The sequence below is a fragment of the Heptranchias perlo genome, chromosome 11 (assembly GCF_035084215.1).
Source record: "Heptranchias perlo isolate sHepPer1 chromosome 11, sHepPer1.hap1, whole genome shotgun sequence".
NCBI classification, from domain to species: Eukaryota; Metazoa; Chordata; class Chondrichthyes; order Hexanchiformes; family Hexanchidae; genus Heptranchias; species Heptranchias perlo.
Window position 1 is genome coordinate 56,666,887 of NC_090335.1, and position 14,184 is coordinate 56,681,070.

The following is a 14,184-nucleotide window of genomic DNA, read 5'->3' on the forward strand; positions in this document are numbered from 1 at the left end:
CAGTTTAGTTGGTTTAAATGATATACAGCCAAATAAATCAGGTCACTAACATAGAGTCACTTAGCTATTTCCTAGCAATTTCCATTACTCTCTGAAAACCTGCCACTCCCTCCATTACTTCATCAAACCTAAAGCCAAGCCACACAAGTTTCTATGACTTGCAATTAGGTTATAGTAGGACTGAGTTCTGACTGCTGCATAAGTTTTGGGTTTCCAATAATTTATGTAGATACAAAGTCAAACTTATACAAATTAAATTCTATCAAAATAATCGTCCTGCCAACATTGAATTGTTAGTGTTAGAATTACTGAAGGTATGTAATGCAGAAATGAATATCTGAAAGGTCCAGACTGTAGTCACTTCCCTTGTGTCTCTATTCCTGTCCTTTTCCCAGTCTCACTTTTACCAACCTCTATGGTCCTCAATTACTCACACACGCAAACATTCCCCAGAGTATAGTTTCTGATCTCGTTTGCCCAATGAAGGGTCATAAAATGGGCAAACCCAATCAAAAAATAAATCTGCAATGTCTAATCTCTGCCCACTTTGCGGATCACACGCATTTTCATTATTAAAATAATGGGGCAGAAGGCCTCTGCCTGAAGGAGGTGGGAACTTCACTGCAATATTTAAATGACGGTTGGGTGACATCCAATTTCCGGACATTCCAGAGCAATTAATGACCTGGCTTACCGCCTCATTCCTGCCGACAAGACTACACCTGGAGCTAGTCATAATTATGATAATAAGCTGACCACAGAAAATTGGGTACAATCATTGCATTACACTTCAGGTGAACTTTGCACTAATTTCTAGCCATTTGTGACTAATCTGCAGCCATATCAGAAACCCTAAGCTCTCAGCTCTTACATAGAATCATAGAATCAGCACAGCACAGAAAGAGACCATTCAGCTCATCGTGTTTGTGCCGGCTCTTTGAAAGAGCTATCTAAAGAGTCCCACACCCATGTTCTTTATTCATAGCCTTGCAAATTTCTGCTTTTCAAACAAATACCCAATTCCTTTTTGACAGTTACTATTGAATCTGCTTCCACCACCCTTTCAGGTAGTGCATTCTAGATCGTAACAACTCGCTGCGTAAAAAATTCTCCTCATTACCCCCCCCTGGATTTTTTGCCAATGATCTTAAATCTGTCTCCTGCCAGTGGAAAGAGTTTCTCCCTATCTACTCTATCAAATCCCCTCATAATTTTGAACACCTCTATTAAATCTTCCCTTAACCTTCTCTGCTCTAAGGAGAACAATCCCAGCTTCTCTACTCTCTCCACATAACTGAAGCCCCTCATCCCTGGTACCATTCTAGTAAATCTCCTCTGCACCCTCTCCAATATACACAGGTAAACAGCTACTCTTTACAAATTCTGTTAAAAATATTCACAAATCATTTGAGATAACTACATACCAACAGTCACTGCACTTCAAAAGTAACACAATGTGTGAATGGGTTTGAGACAGTCCAGTATGATAAAGCACTATATAAAAGCAAGTATTATTATAATTTTTCTCAAGGTAAATGTGAAGTAAAATAACCCTAGAAATTACAGTTAACTTGTTAATATTCCTTTGTCACCAATTTACCAGAGGCATTAATCCATTTAAAATAAACAAGTTAACATCTCCATTAAAATAACAGGCATAAGAATATCACACAAATGCATTAAGCGTCCATATGCTAATATTGTTAATAGTAATTTCTATATTTTGCTCAGAGGTAAATAATTCCTGTGTTATTCAAGGTTCCCAGTTGGTGCCTGTATACCTGGGCTGGTAGTGGGGGAAAACATCAGTCAGGTTTCCTGTTCTCCTTCATTATTTGTGAGTCCTGCTATGTTGAGGGCAAGATCAGGCCCAACTGTAATGGTCTCCATGGTGAAATCTTCACTGCCCAGGATCACACTTGGTGCTGAAGTGCTGTGAGCACCCATGCAACTGTATCCTGCATGACTCTGTACTTTCAGAAGTGGTGGGGAGTAAAGAACAGTAAGTAAAGGATGGAAAGGAAGGGAAAAGAAAATACAAAAACATTTGGTTAAAAGTGCAGGTTCAGGGCAATAATGCTGAAGAGGTGGAAATAGGTGACCTATGTGATAGATACTAGTTTATTTTTTATTCGTTCATGGGATGTGGGCATCGCTGGCGAGGCCAGCATTTATTGCCCATCCCTAATTGCCCTCGAGAAGGTGGTGGTGAGCCGCCTTCTAGAACCACTGCAGTCCGTGTGGTGAAGGTTCTCCCATAGTGCTGTTAGGTAGGGAGTTCCAAGATTTTGACCCAGCGACGATGAAGGAACGGTGATATATTTCCAAGTCGGGATGGTGTGTGACTTGGAGGGGAACATGTAGGTGGTGTTGTTCCCATGTGCCCGCTGTCCTTGTCCTTCTAGGTGGTAGAGGTCGTGGGTTTAAGAAGTGCTTGGGAGTTCAAGAATAATGTGAGAATAAAGATTTCTTTCTCATGAGCTCATCGAGGTAAGGGATGATATGCCTGGATAATTTTTAAGGATTACTGTTATTGCAGTCGAGTGATTCTAGAGCAACAATGTATGTGCCTTTCAAAGTTCCCTTTATATTACTCTGCCCTGTAACATTTCAAGTCCAATAAAAATTAGTTTACATCAGTGAAAATATCACTTAATTGGTTCTGTGTTCTGGAACCATATTATATCCCAGCTAAGTAAAGTCAGTCGAATTTTCCTGCCAATGGAATGTTTCAATTGTACTTGTGAAAAAGTCCATCACACCTCATTATTGCCTGTAACTTTCATAAGCTACACTAGATGCTGTCAGCAGCAGTCTGTTGTAAAGCACTATAACATCAAAATTCAATGCACCCTTCCAAACATTTATAATTTTTAATCTTTGTAAATGACTGAAGTTATATGTACACATGAACATATGAAAAGAAGGATAAAGAAAAATCACCAGGCCCACCAGTGCTCATTAGACTGATACAACCTCATGCATTGCCTCCCCCAACTGGACGTAATGCTAACTACTGGGAGACAGACAACATGTGGTCAGTTACAGGAAAACGCATGTTCTCAAACATGGTGAATCAGTCAGATATCTAATGGTATTCCACTTCATGGAACATCATATCCATTAGCTCCAGTGGAAGAGATGTAAATGCGTCTAATGTGCCCTTTTGAAATCTAGAAGCTTGGCAAAAGCACTAGATGGTGTGGTGTCAAAGGAATCCCAAGAGCATTGGGATGATTTACTCAGTTTTCTCTTTGGAGATACTGGGTAGTCATTAGAAATGTTAAAGAAATTAGGCCTGAGAGATGCAGCCTACAGGATTTCTGCATAAGATTAACCATGAAAATATCCAAGCAAAAACATGACTCCATTGACATTCTCCACTTTGACATGTAGGTATATATTGGGTATGTGGGGAGGTGGGTGAGGTGACACCACAGAACCCACGTTTTTTAATCCAGTGCTCCTGACAAGAATGCAACTGTCATAAATTCCTGTTTCCTCCCCTGTCTTTTACATTAACTGAAGTTCAGTTGTCTCCTGATTCAGATCTTGTCCCTGACCAACAGTCTGTTGGTAACGGTTAATCTACTGGAAAGTATTTTGCTAATTCTAAACTTAAAATGATAACTGGGAGATGCTTTCAGGATAAAAGAAAACAACAAAGTACTTTCCTGCAATAATTAATAGTAACTTAATTTTCAAACATTATATACTCTGAATATCAAAGTGGGTCAAAAAATGTCTTATTTGATGTGATGGAAATTTCTACTTACCAACCACTCTTTGTCTTTATAAAATGTTTCTCTTAAGCAGAGTGTGGCATACTATGTTTCAGTATTGAATCAAGTCAGTCACAATAACCTACACACAAATTTTGGATAATTTTTCATTAGCTGTCTTACAGATACTTTTAACAAAGATACAATTACTCATCATATATTAATTCTTAAATAGGGATAATGGGCCGAATCTTGCTGGAAAAATAACAGCGTGTTAATGACGCATACTGATATTAATGTGCAAATCAGCCAGCAAGTTCAGGGGATTGAGAGATACGCTGTGAGTTACGAATCTTCAGAACTTGCTGGTCGATTTACGCTGCTCTGCCGTTTGCTTTGCACAAACGGCATCTTGCCCTTAGCCTTCCCATTATTTTTAAGAGCTTGCTGGATTTGCACATTAATTGCTCATTAAACTTGCCGCAGAAAAATGAGCTGGTGATTAAGAGCTCAAGTACCCTTTTAACGATGTGACAATTGTTAATGCAATGCCAATCAACTTCATTAGCCTAGAAAGGCAACAGTTAAACTGTTCAAATTCATTCCTGCATGTAGTAAATTCTTCATTGAGATTTTTTTCTTACTTTTCCCTTTTCTCTCTTAATCCAATCTTTCTTTCCCTCTCTTTATTTCTCTTTCTGTACCTGAGAGTTAGAATTCACCCACTCTAATTCACTCTCCTCCTCCATCGTTCCTTTGTTTCTTTCTCAATCCCTAAATCTCATTGGTTAAGGAGATACACTGTTGGTCCCGCCGTTCACTAAGGTCCCAGATGCCCTGTTGCCCTCGCTGTGCCATTATGAGCTCGCACTTCCAGCAATTTACGGCACAAAAAATTTTAGAGCTGAAGGATGCAGGAAAAAGTCTTAACTAAGGGCGCATGCCGTGAGATGCCCTGCTCCAGCAAAATTTGGCATATTTTTTAAGGTCTCGGTTGAATTCCACCAGTTGACAGTGGTCTGTTGAGCATAGCAGGGGATGGCACTACCCTTTATATCTCTTCAAGGCAGTTAAATCTTGAAATGAATATTTTTGCTGAAAACAAAAGCTTTATTGAAAAAACATTGCCTTCTGTTAAGACTCAACAAAGAAGAATGTTTGTGTTTTGTGATTCAAGATTTGAATGAATTGACTGTCATTTTCAAATCCTCATTTTTTGCATTTAAGACATTTTTTTTGAATAGTTCAAACTTTGTGTAGAAATGGATTTAACATTTTATTTTTACGAAATGTATTCTATGCTGTTTTTGTTTATTTTGCTGCAGTCTTTAAACTAAAACTAGTGTCACTGTTGGGGCTCTCTTTCATTTTTCTAATATGTATTCTATATGTGAATACATTGTTGTACCCCGCCTTAAATTCTCATAAATGGAACAAATTTGTGTTGGTATGTGAGGGATCCATAGATCCACCATAAACAGTCCAGAAATTGAGCATCCTAGACACACTGGATAATCATGAAAGTTAGTTGGCATTGTACTCTCTAGACTTGAAGGAAAGTCAACTGCAATAAACCAAAAGGCCTACTGGAAGGTGAAAGAAATTGGACACCTTGGAGAGATGGACTTTGAATCTGATTCATTCATAGTGCACCATCTTTTTGATTTGCCAAATCAGCTCAATTCTGATCGACTTAGTTTCAAGAAATGCTTTGGAACTTATCCTTAGTGTTGGCGTTCTGCAATTTTTGTAATGCCTTAAGTTGAGCAAAGCGATGTGAAATTTTGTGATGCATTATAAAACTTGATCAGTGCGCATTGTCAACAATTTGAGCTTTCTGGAGGTTAGAATGCACAATCACAAATATGCAACAGTGAACATTCAAATAGAAGTAAGGGTATCAATTCTTTTGTTTTAAAAAAAATCTGTTACTGTACTGCCACTAATAAAACTTTATGATCTTTGGTTTTCTCTTGCTGTCCTCTACAGAACCTGAGATACAGTCAACTGATGGTCAGTTATTCCCCACTATTTCTGGCGGTGCTAATGGTATGTAATGATTCAGGAATATGTGTAACAGAATTTTTACAAATGTAGCTGTTTGCCTGCAAGACCTTGAAAGAAATACAGGAGGAAACAACAAATGAGTTTTGAAACTATGAGCTCATCAAGGTAAGTGGTGTCAGGTCTGAGCAATTCAGCATTTTTCTATGTTGCATCAATCAACATTTCCAGATGAAGTATAATATGGGATACATGCAATCCAAAGTTCCCAGTAGCTACATTATTGATGTATATCATGTCCAATCTCTGAAGACCACATTTCTCACTTTTTTAAAACTCTAACATGGCAAGATTGACAAATGTCTGCTGAATTCATAGATCATGTGCTGAGGATTCATGTCCACATGGATCTATACTGAGACTGACTAAACTCATAACTATGATCATTTAATAATTACAGAAAAATAAAAATAAGATAACACATGTAAAAAATATTACCTAACAGTTCTCAAAAATGTCAATAGAATTCAATATTGCATTGCATTGAGATTATCTTTTGTTCAAGGGAAAGACTGCTATAACTAACTTTTGCGAAGCTCACAACTACTACCAATTCTTATTTAGGAACCATTAACAACCATAAAGCCTTTTTATACTGATTGAGCTATGCAATGTGTGAATTGTATTGCCTGGTAAATACAATGATCTCAATTTAACACTTACTTCCCACTTGACAGAGCAGTAAGATTATTTTTCTGCTCTGACATAGTATCAGTATTTAATCTGGCTTTCAGGTGTACATTTGACAAAAAAAATGCCACTAATTTAACCTAAATGGCAATTAAGTCAAAAGTAAAATCACAACACAGCAGGCAAGTGGGACACTAACTATCTTCACAACTGCCAATTCTGTTCAGTTTTCAGCTGATAGAAGACATGCATGGTGAGCTATGTGGAGAAAACGGGTTTTCTCCAATCACTAACACAGATCTTTGACATCCTAAGGCATTCAGAAAACATAATATGGCTGAAAATTTGTGAAAATGATGACTCCGTTTTTTGAAATCCATGCCTGCAGTTGTTTGGAGTCTGCATCTTATTGCATGTATTTTAACCCAAAGGGCCTGGTGTATGATCACTTTTAAATATATTTCTCTTCTGTCGTTTGTGTGAATGAAGAAGTCAATGTGAGTATAGAATAGTCTAGAATGGTTTTCCTCTTCAACACTTACACTGAGTTTTTCATTTGAATTGGTAACTAGGGGAACATACACACAATTGTGTGTGCAAGTGCAAGAGTGGATCAATTGTAAACTATCAGTTATGATATCAGGAAACAGATGCTTAATGTCAGCGCTAGTTATGCGTCCTGTACACACTTAAAGTAAGAAAATGTGCTGGATGAAAAAGAGGAAAATATCTACACGTATGCTGTTGGCCATATCAATTCAGATTGTTACATAAAATGCAGTTAACATCTGAAAAAGAGAGAGAAGTTGTGGTGTTCTTTTGGGTATGACCGGCACCTACAGTAACTTTATGCAATGCCTCAGAGAGGACAGAGTCTGTCAGAGATGTAAATTAAAAATGAATAGTAATTTTGGCAAGCTCATTGGCAGCATGGATAAAAGTACTTTTGTGCTCTGGTAGTAGTCAGATACATGAATGTCAAACTTAATGCCAAAATGCTGTGCTAGTGTTAAAGGATGGGACAATCAGAGCCAATGTGTTGAATAACATATTGAGTTTAATTAGAATGGCTGGATGGTTTGTCTTATTCAATTAAAAGTATCTGATTTGGAGCTTATGCAGCATGAGCTTATGTAAAGTGTTATTGCATTGTCAATAAACTGCATTTTGCCCAAAGTTTAATCAAAGTTTTTGCCTTTCATTTGCATCATCATTTTGGTTTCCTTTTAATAAATACCTATCGTCTGTATTAGTTTTGAACAACGTAATCCACGATAAGTAATGTTGGTACTAACACTGCAGAATAACCCCCAGTTTTTCTGGATATAGTCCCATGACTCAAGATAATGGCAGGGATGATAGTGATCATACTGGCATGCATTGTTAATGCTGCAGGATACAGTATTAGACTGTATTCATTTCTAAGTTCTGAAATCTTCAGCTGTCTGTGACAGAATCCAGTGCGTTACAACACTGTTATGAGATTATGGAGGTACCTCAAATGTTTTTGGGTGGGAACCCAATTCAGCCAACTGGATTTATAATTAAATTCAATGCAATTGAATCCTAAATTTTTGATTGCTCTCATTCATTGAGACCAAGTTGTCAATGAAAAGAAAAAAAAACTGCAAATGCTGGAAATCTGAAATAAAAAACAGAAAATGCTGGAAATGTGCAGCAGGTCAATCATCATTTATAAAGAAAAAAGAGAAGTTACATTTTCAGTTGTATACGCTTCATCAGAGCTAAAATTGCTTAATGTGAGATGATGTAAACAATCAAGTCAGTAAGGCAATGGAAAGATATATTGAGATTATCATGGTATGGTACAGCGCAGAAGGAGGCCATTTGGTCCATTGTGCCTGTGCCAGCTCTTTGAAAGAGCTATCCAATTAGTCCCACTCCTTTGCTCTTTTGCCGTAGCCCTGTAAATTTTTTCCCTTCAAGTATTTATCCAATTCCCTTTTGAAAGCTTTAATTAAATCTGCTTCCATCGCCCTTTCAGGCAGTGCATTCCAGATCATAGCAACTTGCTGCGTAAAAAAATGTTTCCTCATGTCGCTTCTGGCTCTTTTGCTGCTCACCTTAAATCTGTATCCTCTGGTTACTGACCCTTCTACCACTGGAAACAGTTTCTCCTTATTTACTCTATCAAAACTGTTCATGATCTTGAACACCTCTACCTTCTCTGCTCTAAGGAGAACAACCCCAGCTTCTCCAGTCTAGCTACATAACTGAAGTCCCTCATCCCTGGAACCATTCTAGTAGATCTCTTCTGGACCCTCTCCAAGGCCTTGACATCCTTTCTAAAGTGTGGTGCCCAGAATTGAACACAATGCTCCAGCTGAGGCCTAACCAGTGTTTTATAAAGGTTTAGCATAACTTCCTTGCTTTTGTACTCTATGCCTCTATTAATAAAGCCCAGGATCCCATATGTTTTTTTAACAGCCTTCTCAACTTGTCCTACCACCTTCAAAGATTTGTATACATACACTCCAGGTCTCTCTGTTCCTGCACTCCCTTTAAAATTGTACCATTTAGTTTATATTGCCTCTCCTCATTCTTCCTACCAAAATATATCACTTCACATTTCTCTTCATTAAATTTCATCTGCCATGTGTCTGCCCATTTCACCAATCTGCCTATGTCCTCCTAAAGTCTGTTACTATCCTCCACATTGTTTACTACATTTCCGAGTTGCATGTCATCTGCAAACTTTGAAATTATACCCTGTCTACCCAAGTCCAGGTCATTAATATGTATCAAAAAGAGCAGTGGTCCTAATATAGACCACTGGGGGACAACACTGTACACTTCCCTCCAGACTGAAAAACAACTGTTCACCACTACTCTCTGCTTTTTGTCCCTTAGCCAATTTTGTATCCATGCTGCCACTATCCCTTTAAACTCATGGGCTTTAATTTTGCTAACAAGTCTATTATGTAGTACTTTATCAAATGCCTTTTGAAAGTCCATATACACAACATCAACCACAAAAACCTCATCAACCCTCTCTGTTACTTCATCAAAGAACTCAATCAAGTTAGTCAAACATGAATTTCCTTTAACAAATCTGTGCTGACTTTCATTTATTAGTCCATACTTTTCCAAGTGATATCTTTTATATCATCTAACATTTTTTTATTAAGCAGTTTGCTGGTCATTCAACCCATTAATTTCCTTTTTGTGACTGGAGTATCTGTTGTTTTCCTCTCCCTTTTTCTCTTTCTTTCTTTCTTCCCTCTTTACTAAATACTTGGTTGCCTTTTAGTTTTCAGTCCTAATGAAGCGTATGCACCTGAAATGTTGACTTGTTTTTTTCTCTTACCAGATTTTGACTGACCTGCTGTATATTGCCAGCAGTTTCTATTCTTATGCCATAGTTTCAATGTTTCTTTTCAGGTACTAGGTGCACAAAACCAGAAAGTCACTTCCAGACTTTTAAAATTGCTTTCTTTTAAATTTATTACAGAAAATTCGTCTGCCTTCAGATCAACCCCAGTATCTAATATTGATGGCCAGGGGCAAGAAAGATTTAGAGGTACAGTATTCCTGTCCGTTTGTGTCAGCTTGGCTCAGTTGGTAGCACCCTTGCCTCTGAGTCAGAAGGTTGTGGGTTCAAGCCCCACCCCAGGACTTGAGAACATAATCTAGGCTGATACTTTAGTGCAGTACTGAGGGAGTGCTGCATTGTCGGAGATGCTGTCCTTCAGATTCAACATTAAATTGAGGCCCCGCCTGCTGCTTAAGGTGGTTCTGGTAGATACTAAAAGTGGCATGGTACTATTCAAGAAGAGCAGGGAGTTCTCCTGGTGTCCTAACCAACATTTCTCCCTCAATCAACACCACCATACTGACTGGCTGGTCATTCATAGCATTGCTGTTTGTGGGACCTTGTGTGCAAAATGTCTGCTTTGTCTGCCTGCATAAGCCTATGTAACAACAATGATTTTAAGTTGTTGTATATGAAGTGCTTTAGGATGTTTGAGAGATGTGATAAGGTGTTATATAAATGTAAGTTCTATCATCAGTTTCATAGTGGAAAAAAGTGTGAATAAGTATACGCCAAAGTAGGATTTGATGTATGTTTTTCAGAGAAGCTATTTAAATTGAATAAGTACTTGGACAGGGTGGAGCAGTGGGAAGTACTGTTGTTTCTGCTCCGGTCTCTGGCTTTCAATCCAGTGCAAGTTAATGGAATGAAACTCTCCTCTCTCTACCACCTTGTTGAGATCTAGTGAGCTGCAGGAATACAGCTTAATACTGCCCACAATTCTGTCCAATCTTACTTACTAAGAGAGATCATTAGGATGGTTGGTGTGTAAAACAGAAAAATTCACATTGGTACAGTAGTAGGGGTACACTCATTTGTTCGGGATTTAGGCGCATTCTTTTGGGGAGAAGTAGGAGACGTTTTATTTAGCATTGGTTGTGCTATGTTTGACCTCGGATCGTTTTGATGTTGTCAATGAGGCCTAAATTCTCTGGGTGTGCACCAGCTGTGAGGCACTCAGAAGATTTATCCCTCCATCGCAGCATGGAAATGTGTTCCATTCCTTGTAATTAAGAACCCTCACCGTGATGAGCAGTAAAATAAAATCACCAAAAAAATTAAAAGATAAACAATTATTAGAAAACTAATCACTTCTTTCAATCATCTACATCATCATTTTGTGTAAGCAAAGTGATAATCGATTGAAACTGTTAATGAAAAGTGACATTAATAAAAAATGAATGTAGACCTACTGAAAATAATCATTTTAGAAAAAAAGTGAGAATATCCAAGAAATGGCGTTAAAAGTGATTTGGATGACCAAAAGTCATCTTATTTTCAAATAGTGAATGTAGAATAAATTGGGTTATAACTTTCCTAACAAGATTTGAATCCTTAATATCAATTCGTATAATCATAAATATTATACCCAGAAAGAGACCATGTGGGCCATTGTATCTGTGCCAGTACTCGCTCTTCGACTGGAGCTGTTTACTGCATTCCCATTTCCCTGCTCTTCCTCGATATCCCTTCATAACCTTTAAAATGATGTAGTCTTTGCCTCAATGGTTCACTTCTGGTAATGTATTCCTTGTTCTAATAAAATGTTCTATTCCCCCCTTCATTCTTCTAGTGATAATCATCAATCTATGCCCTTTGTTACTGATTCTGCAACCAGCAGTCACAATCTGTCACTGTTCATCCTCTCAAACTCTTTCAGAATTTTGAAAATCTCTGAGATCTCCTCTTAAATGTCTCCTTTCAAGTAAAAAGGCTTCAAATTTTCAAACCTCTTCATAATTATAACCTATCATTCCTGGCATCATTCAATTTATCTATATCCACTTTGAATTCTTCAAAAATAATTTAAATTAAAATCAAGCAGGACCTGCCATTTACAAATCTATACAGACTGTCCCTGATTAACTCACAACTCTCTAAGTGTTCACTAATTTCATCTTGTATTATGAACTCTAGATGTTTACCCACAAGCAAGGTAAGACTAACTACTCCAACCCAAAAGCAAAATACTGCGGATGCTGGAAATCTGAAATAAAAACAGAAAATGCTGGAAATACTCAGCAAGTCAGGCAGCATCTGTGAAGAAAGAAAGAGTTAACATTTCAGGTCGATGACCTTTCATCAGAACTGGAAGAAGTTAAAGTTTCAACAGTTTTTAAGCAAGTAATGAGCCAAGCAAAAGTGAGGGAGGAAGTGGGGAGGGATAGGAAAGAACAAAAAGGAAGATCTTTGATAGGATGGAGGGCAGGAGTGATTAAAAGACAAAAGGGATGATGGTGCAAGGCAAGGAGGGTGGTAATGGGACAAGTAAAGAAATAAAAGATTGGTCTAGAGGAGCTGTAAATGGCAACAGCAGAACCATTACCAGTACCTGCTGTCCGAAAAAAATGGGAGCAGTGGTTATGGTCTGAAGTTATTGAAATCAATGTTGACCCTGGAAAGTTGTAAAGTGCCTAAATGAAAGATGAGGTGCTGTTCCTCGAGCTTCTGTTGAGCTTCATGCTCCTCTAGACCCATCTTTTATTTCTTTACTTATCCCATTACCACCCTCCTTGCCTTGCACCATCATCCCTTTTGTCATTTAATCACTCCTGCCCTCCATCCTATCATAGACCTTCCCTTTTGTTCTTTCCTCCCCTTCTCTTCCTCCAGCCCACCCCCAACCTTTTGCCTGGCTCAGGACTTGCTTAAAAACTGTTAAATCTTTAACTTCTTCCAGTTCTGACAAAAGATCATCGACCTGAAACTCTGTTTCTTTCTCCACAGATGCTGCCTGACTTGCTGAGTATTTCCAGCATTTTCTGTTTTTAAGACTAACTACTCTTATCATTTCCTGGCTTATCACGGTCTTGTTTCTTAAATAGACTGACATTTGCCACCCTACATGGCATAATTCCTCTTTCCACGGTTTTTTGGGGAAAATTGTGACTAATGCCTTCGTCACTTCTGTCCTCGCCTCCTTCAGTATTCTGGTCTGCATAGCATCCAAACCTGGTGATGAATTGGTGTACAAAGTCTCTAATTGTTTACTTTTATGTTATATTCTTTGAACTAGAAAGAGAGATTTTATTCATCCTTCAGTACCCCATTGTTGTACAATAATTCCCAATGTATAAAGTGGAAGCTAAGGAATCTGTTTATCAAATTTTTCAAAGAATTTTATGAAGAAATCAAGTTCTCATAAAGGAGTCCAATTTCCAGGATTTGTGGTTTATGTACTGATGTCTCTGACTTCTGCTCTTTAGTCCCTGCCAATCAGAGCACTGGAATCCATGAGCATTCATCCATTAATATCACCACCAGTAATTTTGAGGCAAAAAAAATATTGGCAGTGATATAAAGCTAAGTTGAGGAAATCCAAAATGAGTCTTATAAGTAAGAGCAGAGTAGAAAACCAGATTGTAGACAGAAGCAAGAGGGATCCAAGGAATTCATTTTAGCTATGTAAGAAGTAGAGTATAAAAGGCCAGGTAGCTCCTCTGAGAGATAAGTTGGGTAGAAGTATTATAGAGAATCAGGAAATGGCAGATGTTAAATGAATTCTTCACATCAATCTTTAGAAATGAAGACTGTGGACAAAATCCAGATCCACTTATTTGGCTTGGAATCTATAACATATGTAAAGATCAATGAAATATATGTTACAAAGAAACTCAATGAATTAACTGTCTGAAGGGCACCTGCATTGAATGAGACTCTTCAAGAAATGAGCCAGGAAATAGTCGAGACTCTGGTTAATATTACTAGGAACTGCATGAATTTAGGGACTGTACCTGAAGACTGAAGGATAAAAAATGTTATCCTGATGGAGTGTTCAAAACAGGGGTACGGTAAACTTGCTTAAAAGCAAGTTATAGAATGTCAATAGTATTCGTCTAAAGAGCAGTGACATCAGTTTGGTTATGACTCACAAATCTGCTGGCATTCTGCAAAAATCTATTACATTGAAGTAAATTAAGGCTCATGGAATTAATTAGCTTGCTGGATTAAAAATTAGCATGGCAACAGAATCCACAGGACCTGGTTTTGGATTTCCTGTACATTATATTGTTCATAAACAATATGGAGGAAGGTGCTTCTAGTCTGTTATATAACCTAGATTGATATGAGTTTCAGGCACATCTGTGGCACGCATTCAAATTTCTTTGTCTCACTTAGGAAAGAATGTAGAAAGGGAATCATCATCCATAATATCTCATTTACCTGAGGGCCCAAAAGCATGGATTTTCTTCTTTTTCTGTGGTTCACATCATG

General features: G+C 37.9%; 1 protein-coding gene across 1 annotated transcript in view; it reads left to right on the forward strand.

Annotated features, from left to right (window-relative positions):
- Positions 1-14,184, forward strand: part of LOC137326844 (target of Nesh-SH3) — a 92,387-nt gene that overhangs the window by 29,191 nt on the left and 49,012 nt on the right. Inside the window, exons 9-10 of the mRNA XM_067992224.1 lie at positions 5,712-5,771; positions 9,889-9,957. Of these exons, the coding sequence (XP_067848325.1) occupies positions 5,712-5,771; positions 9,889-9,957 (129 nt within the window). The remainder of the gene's footprint in view (positions 1-5,711; positions 5,772-9,888; positions 9,958-14,184) is intronic.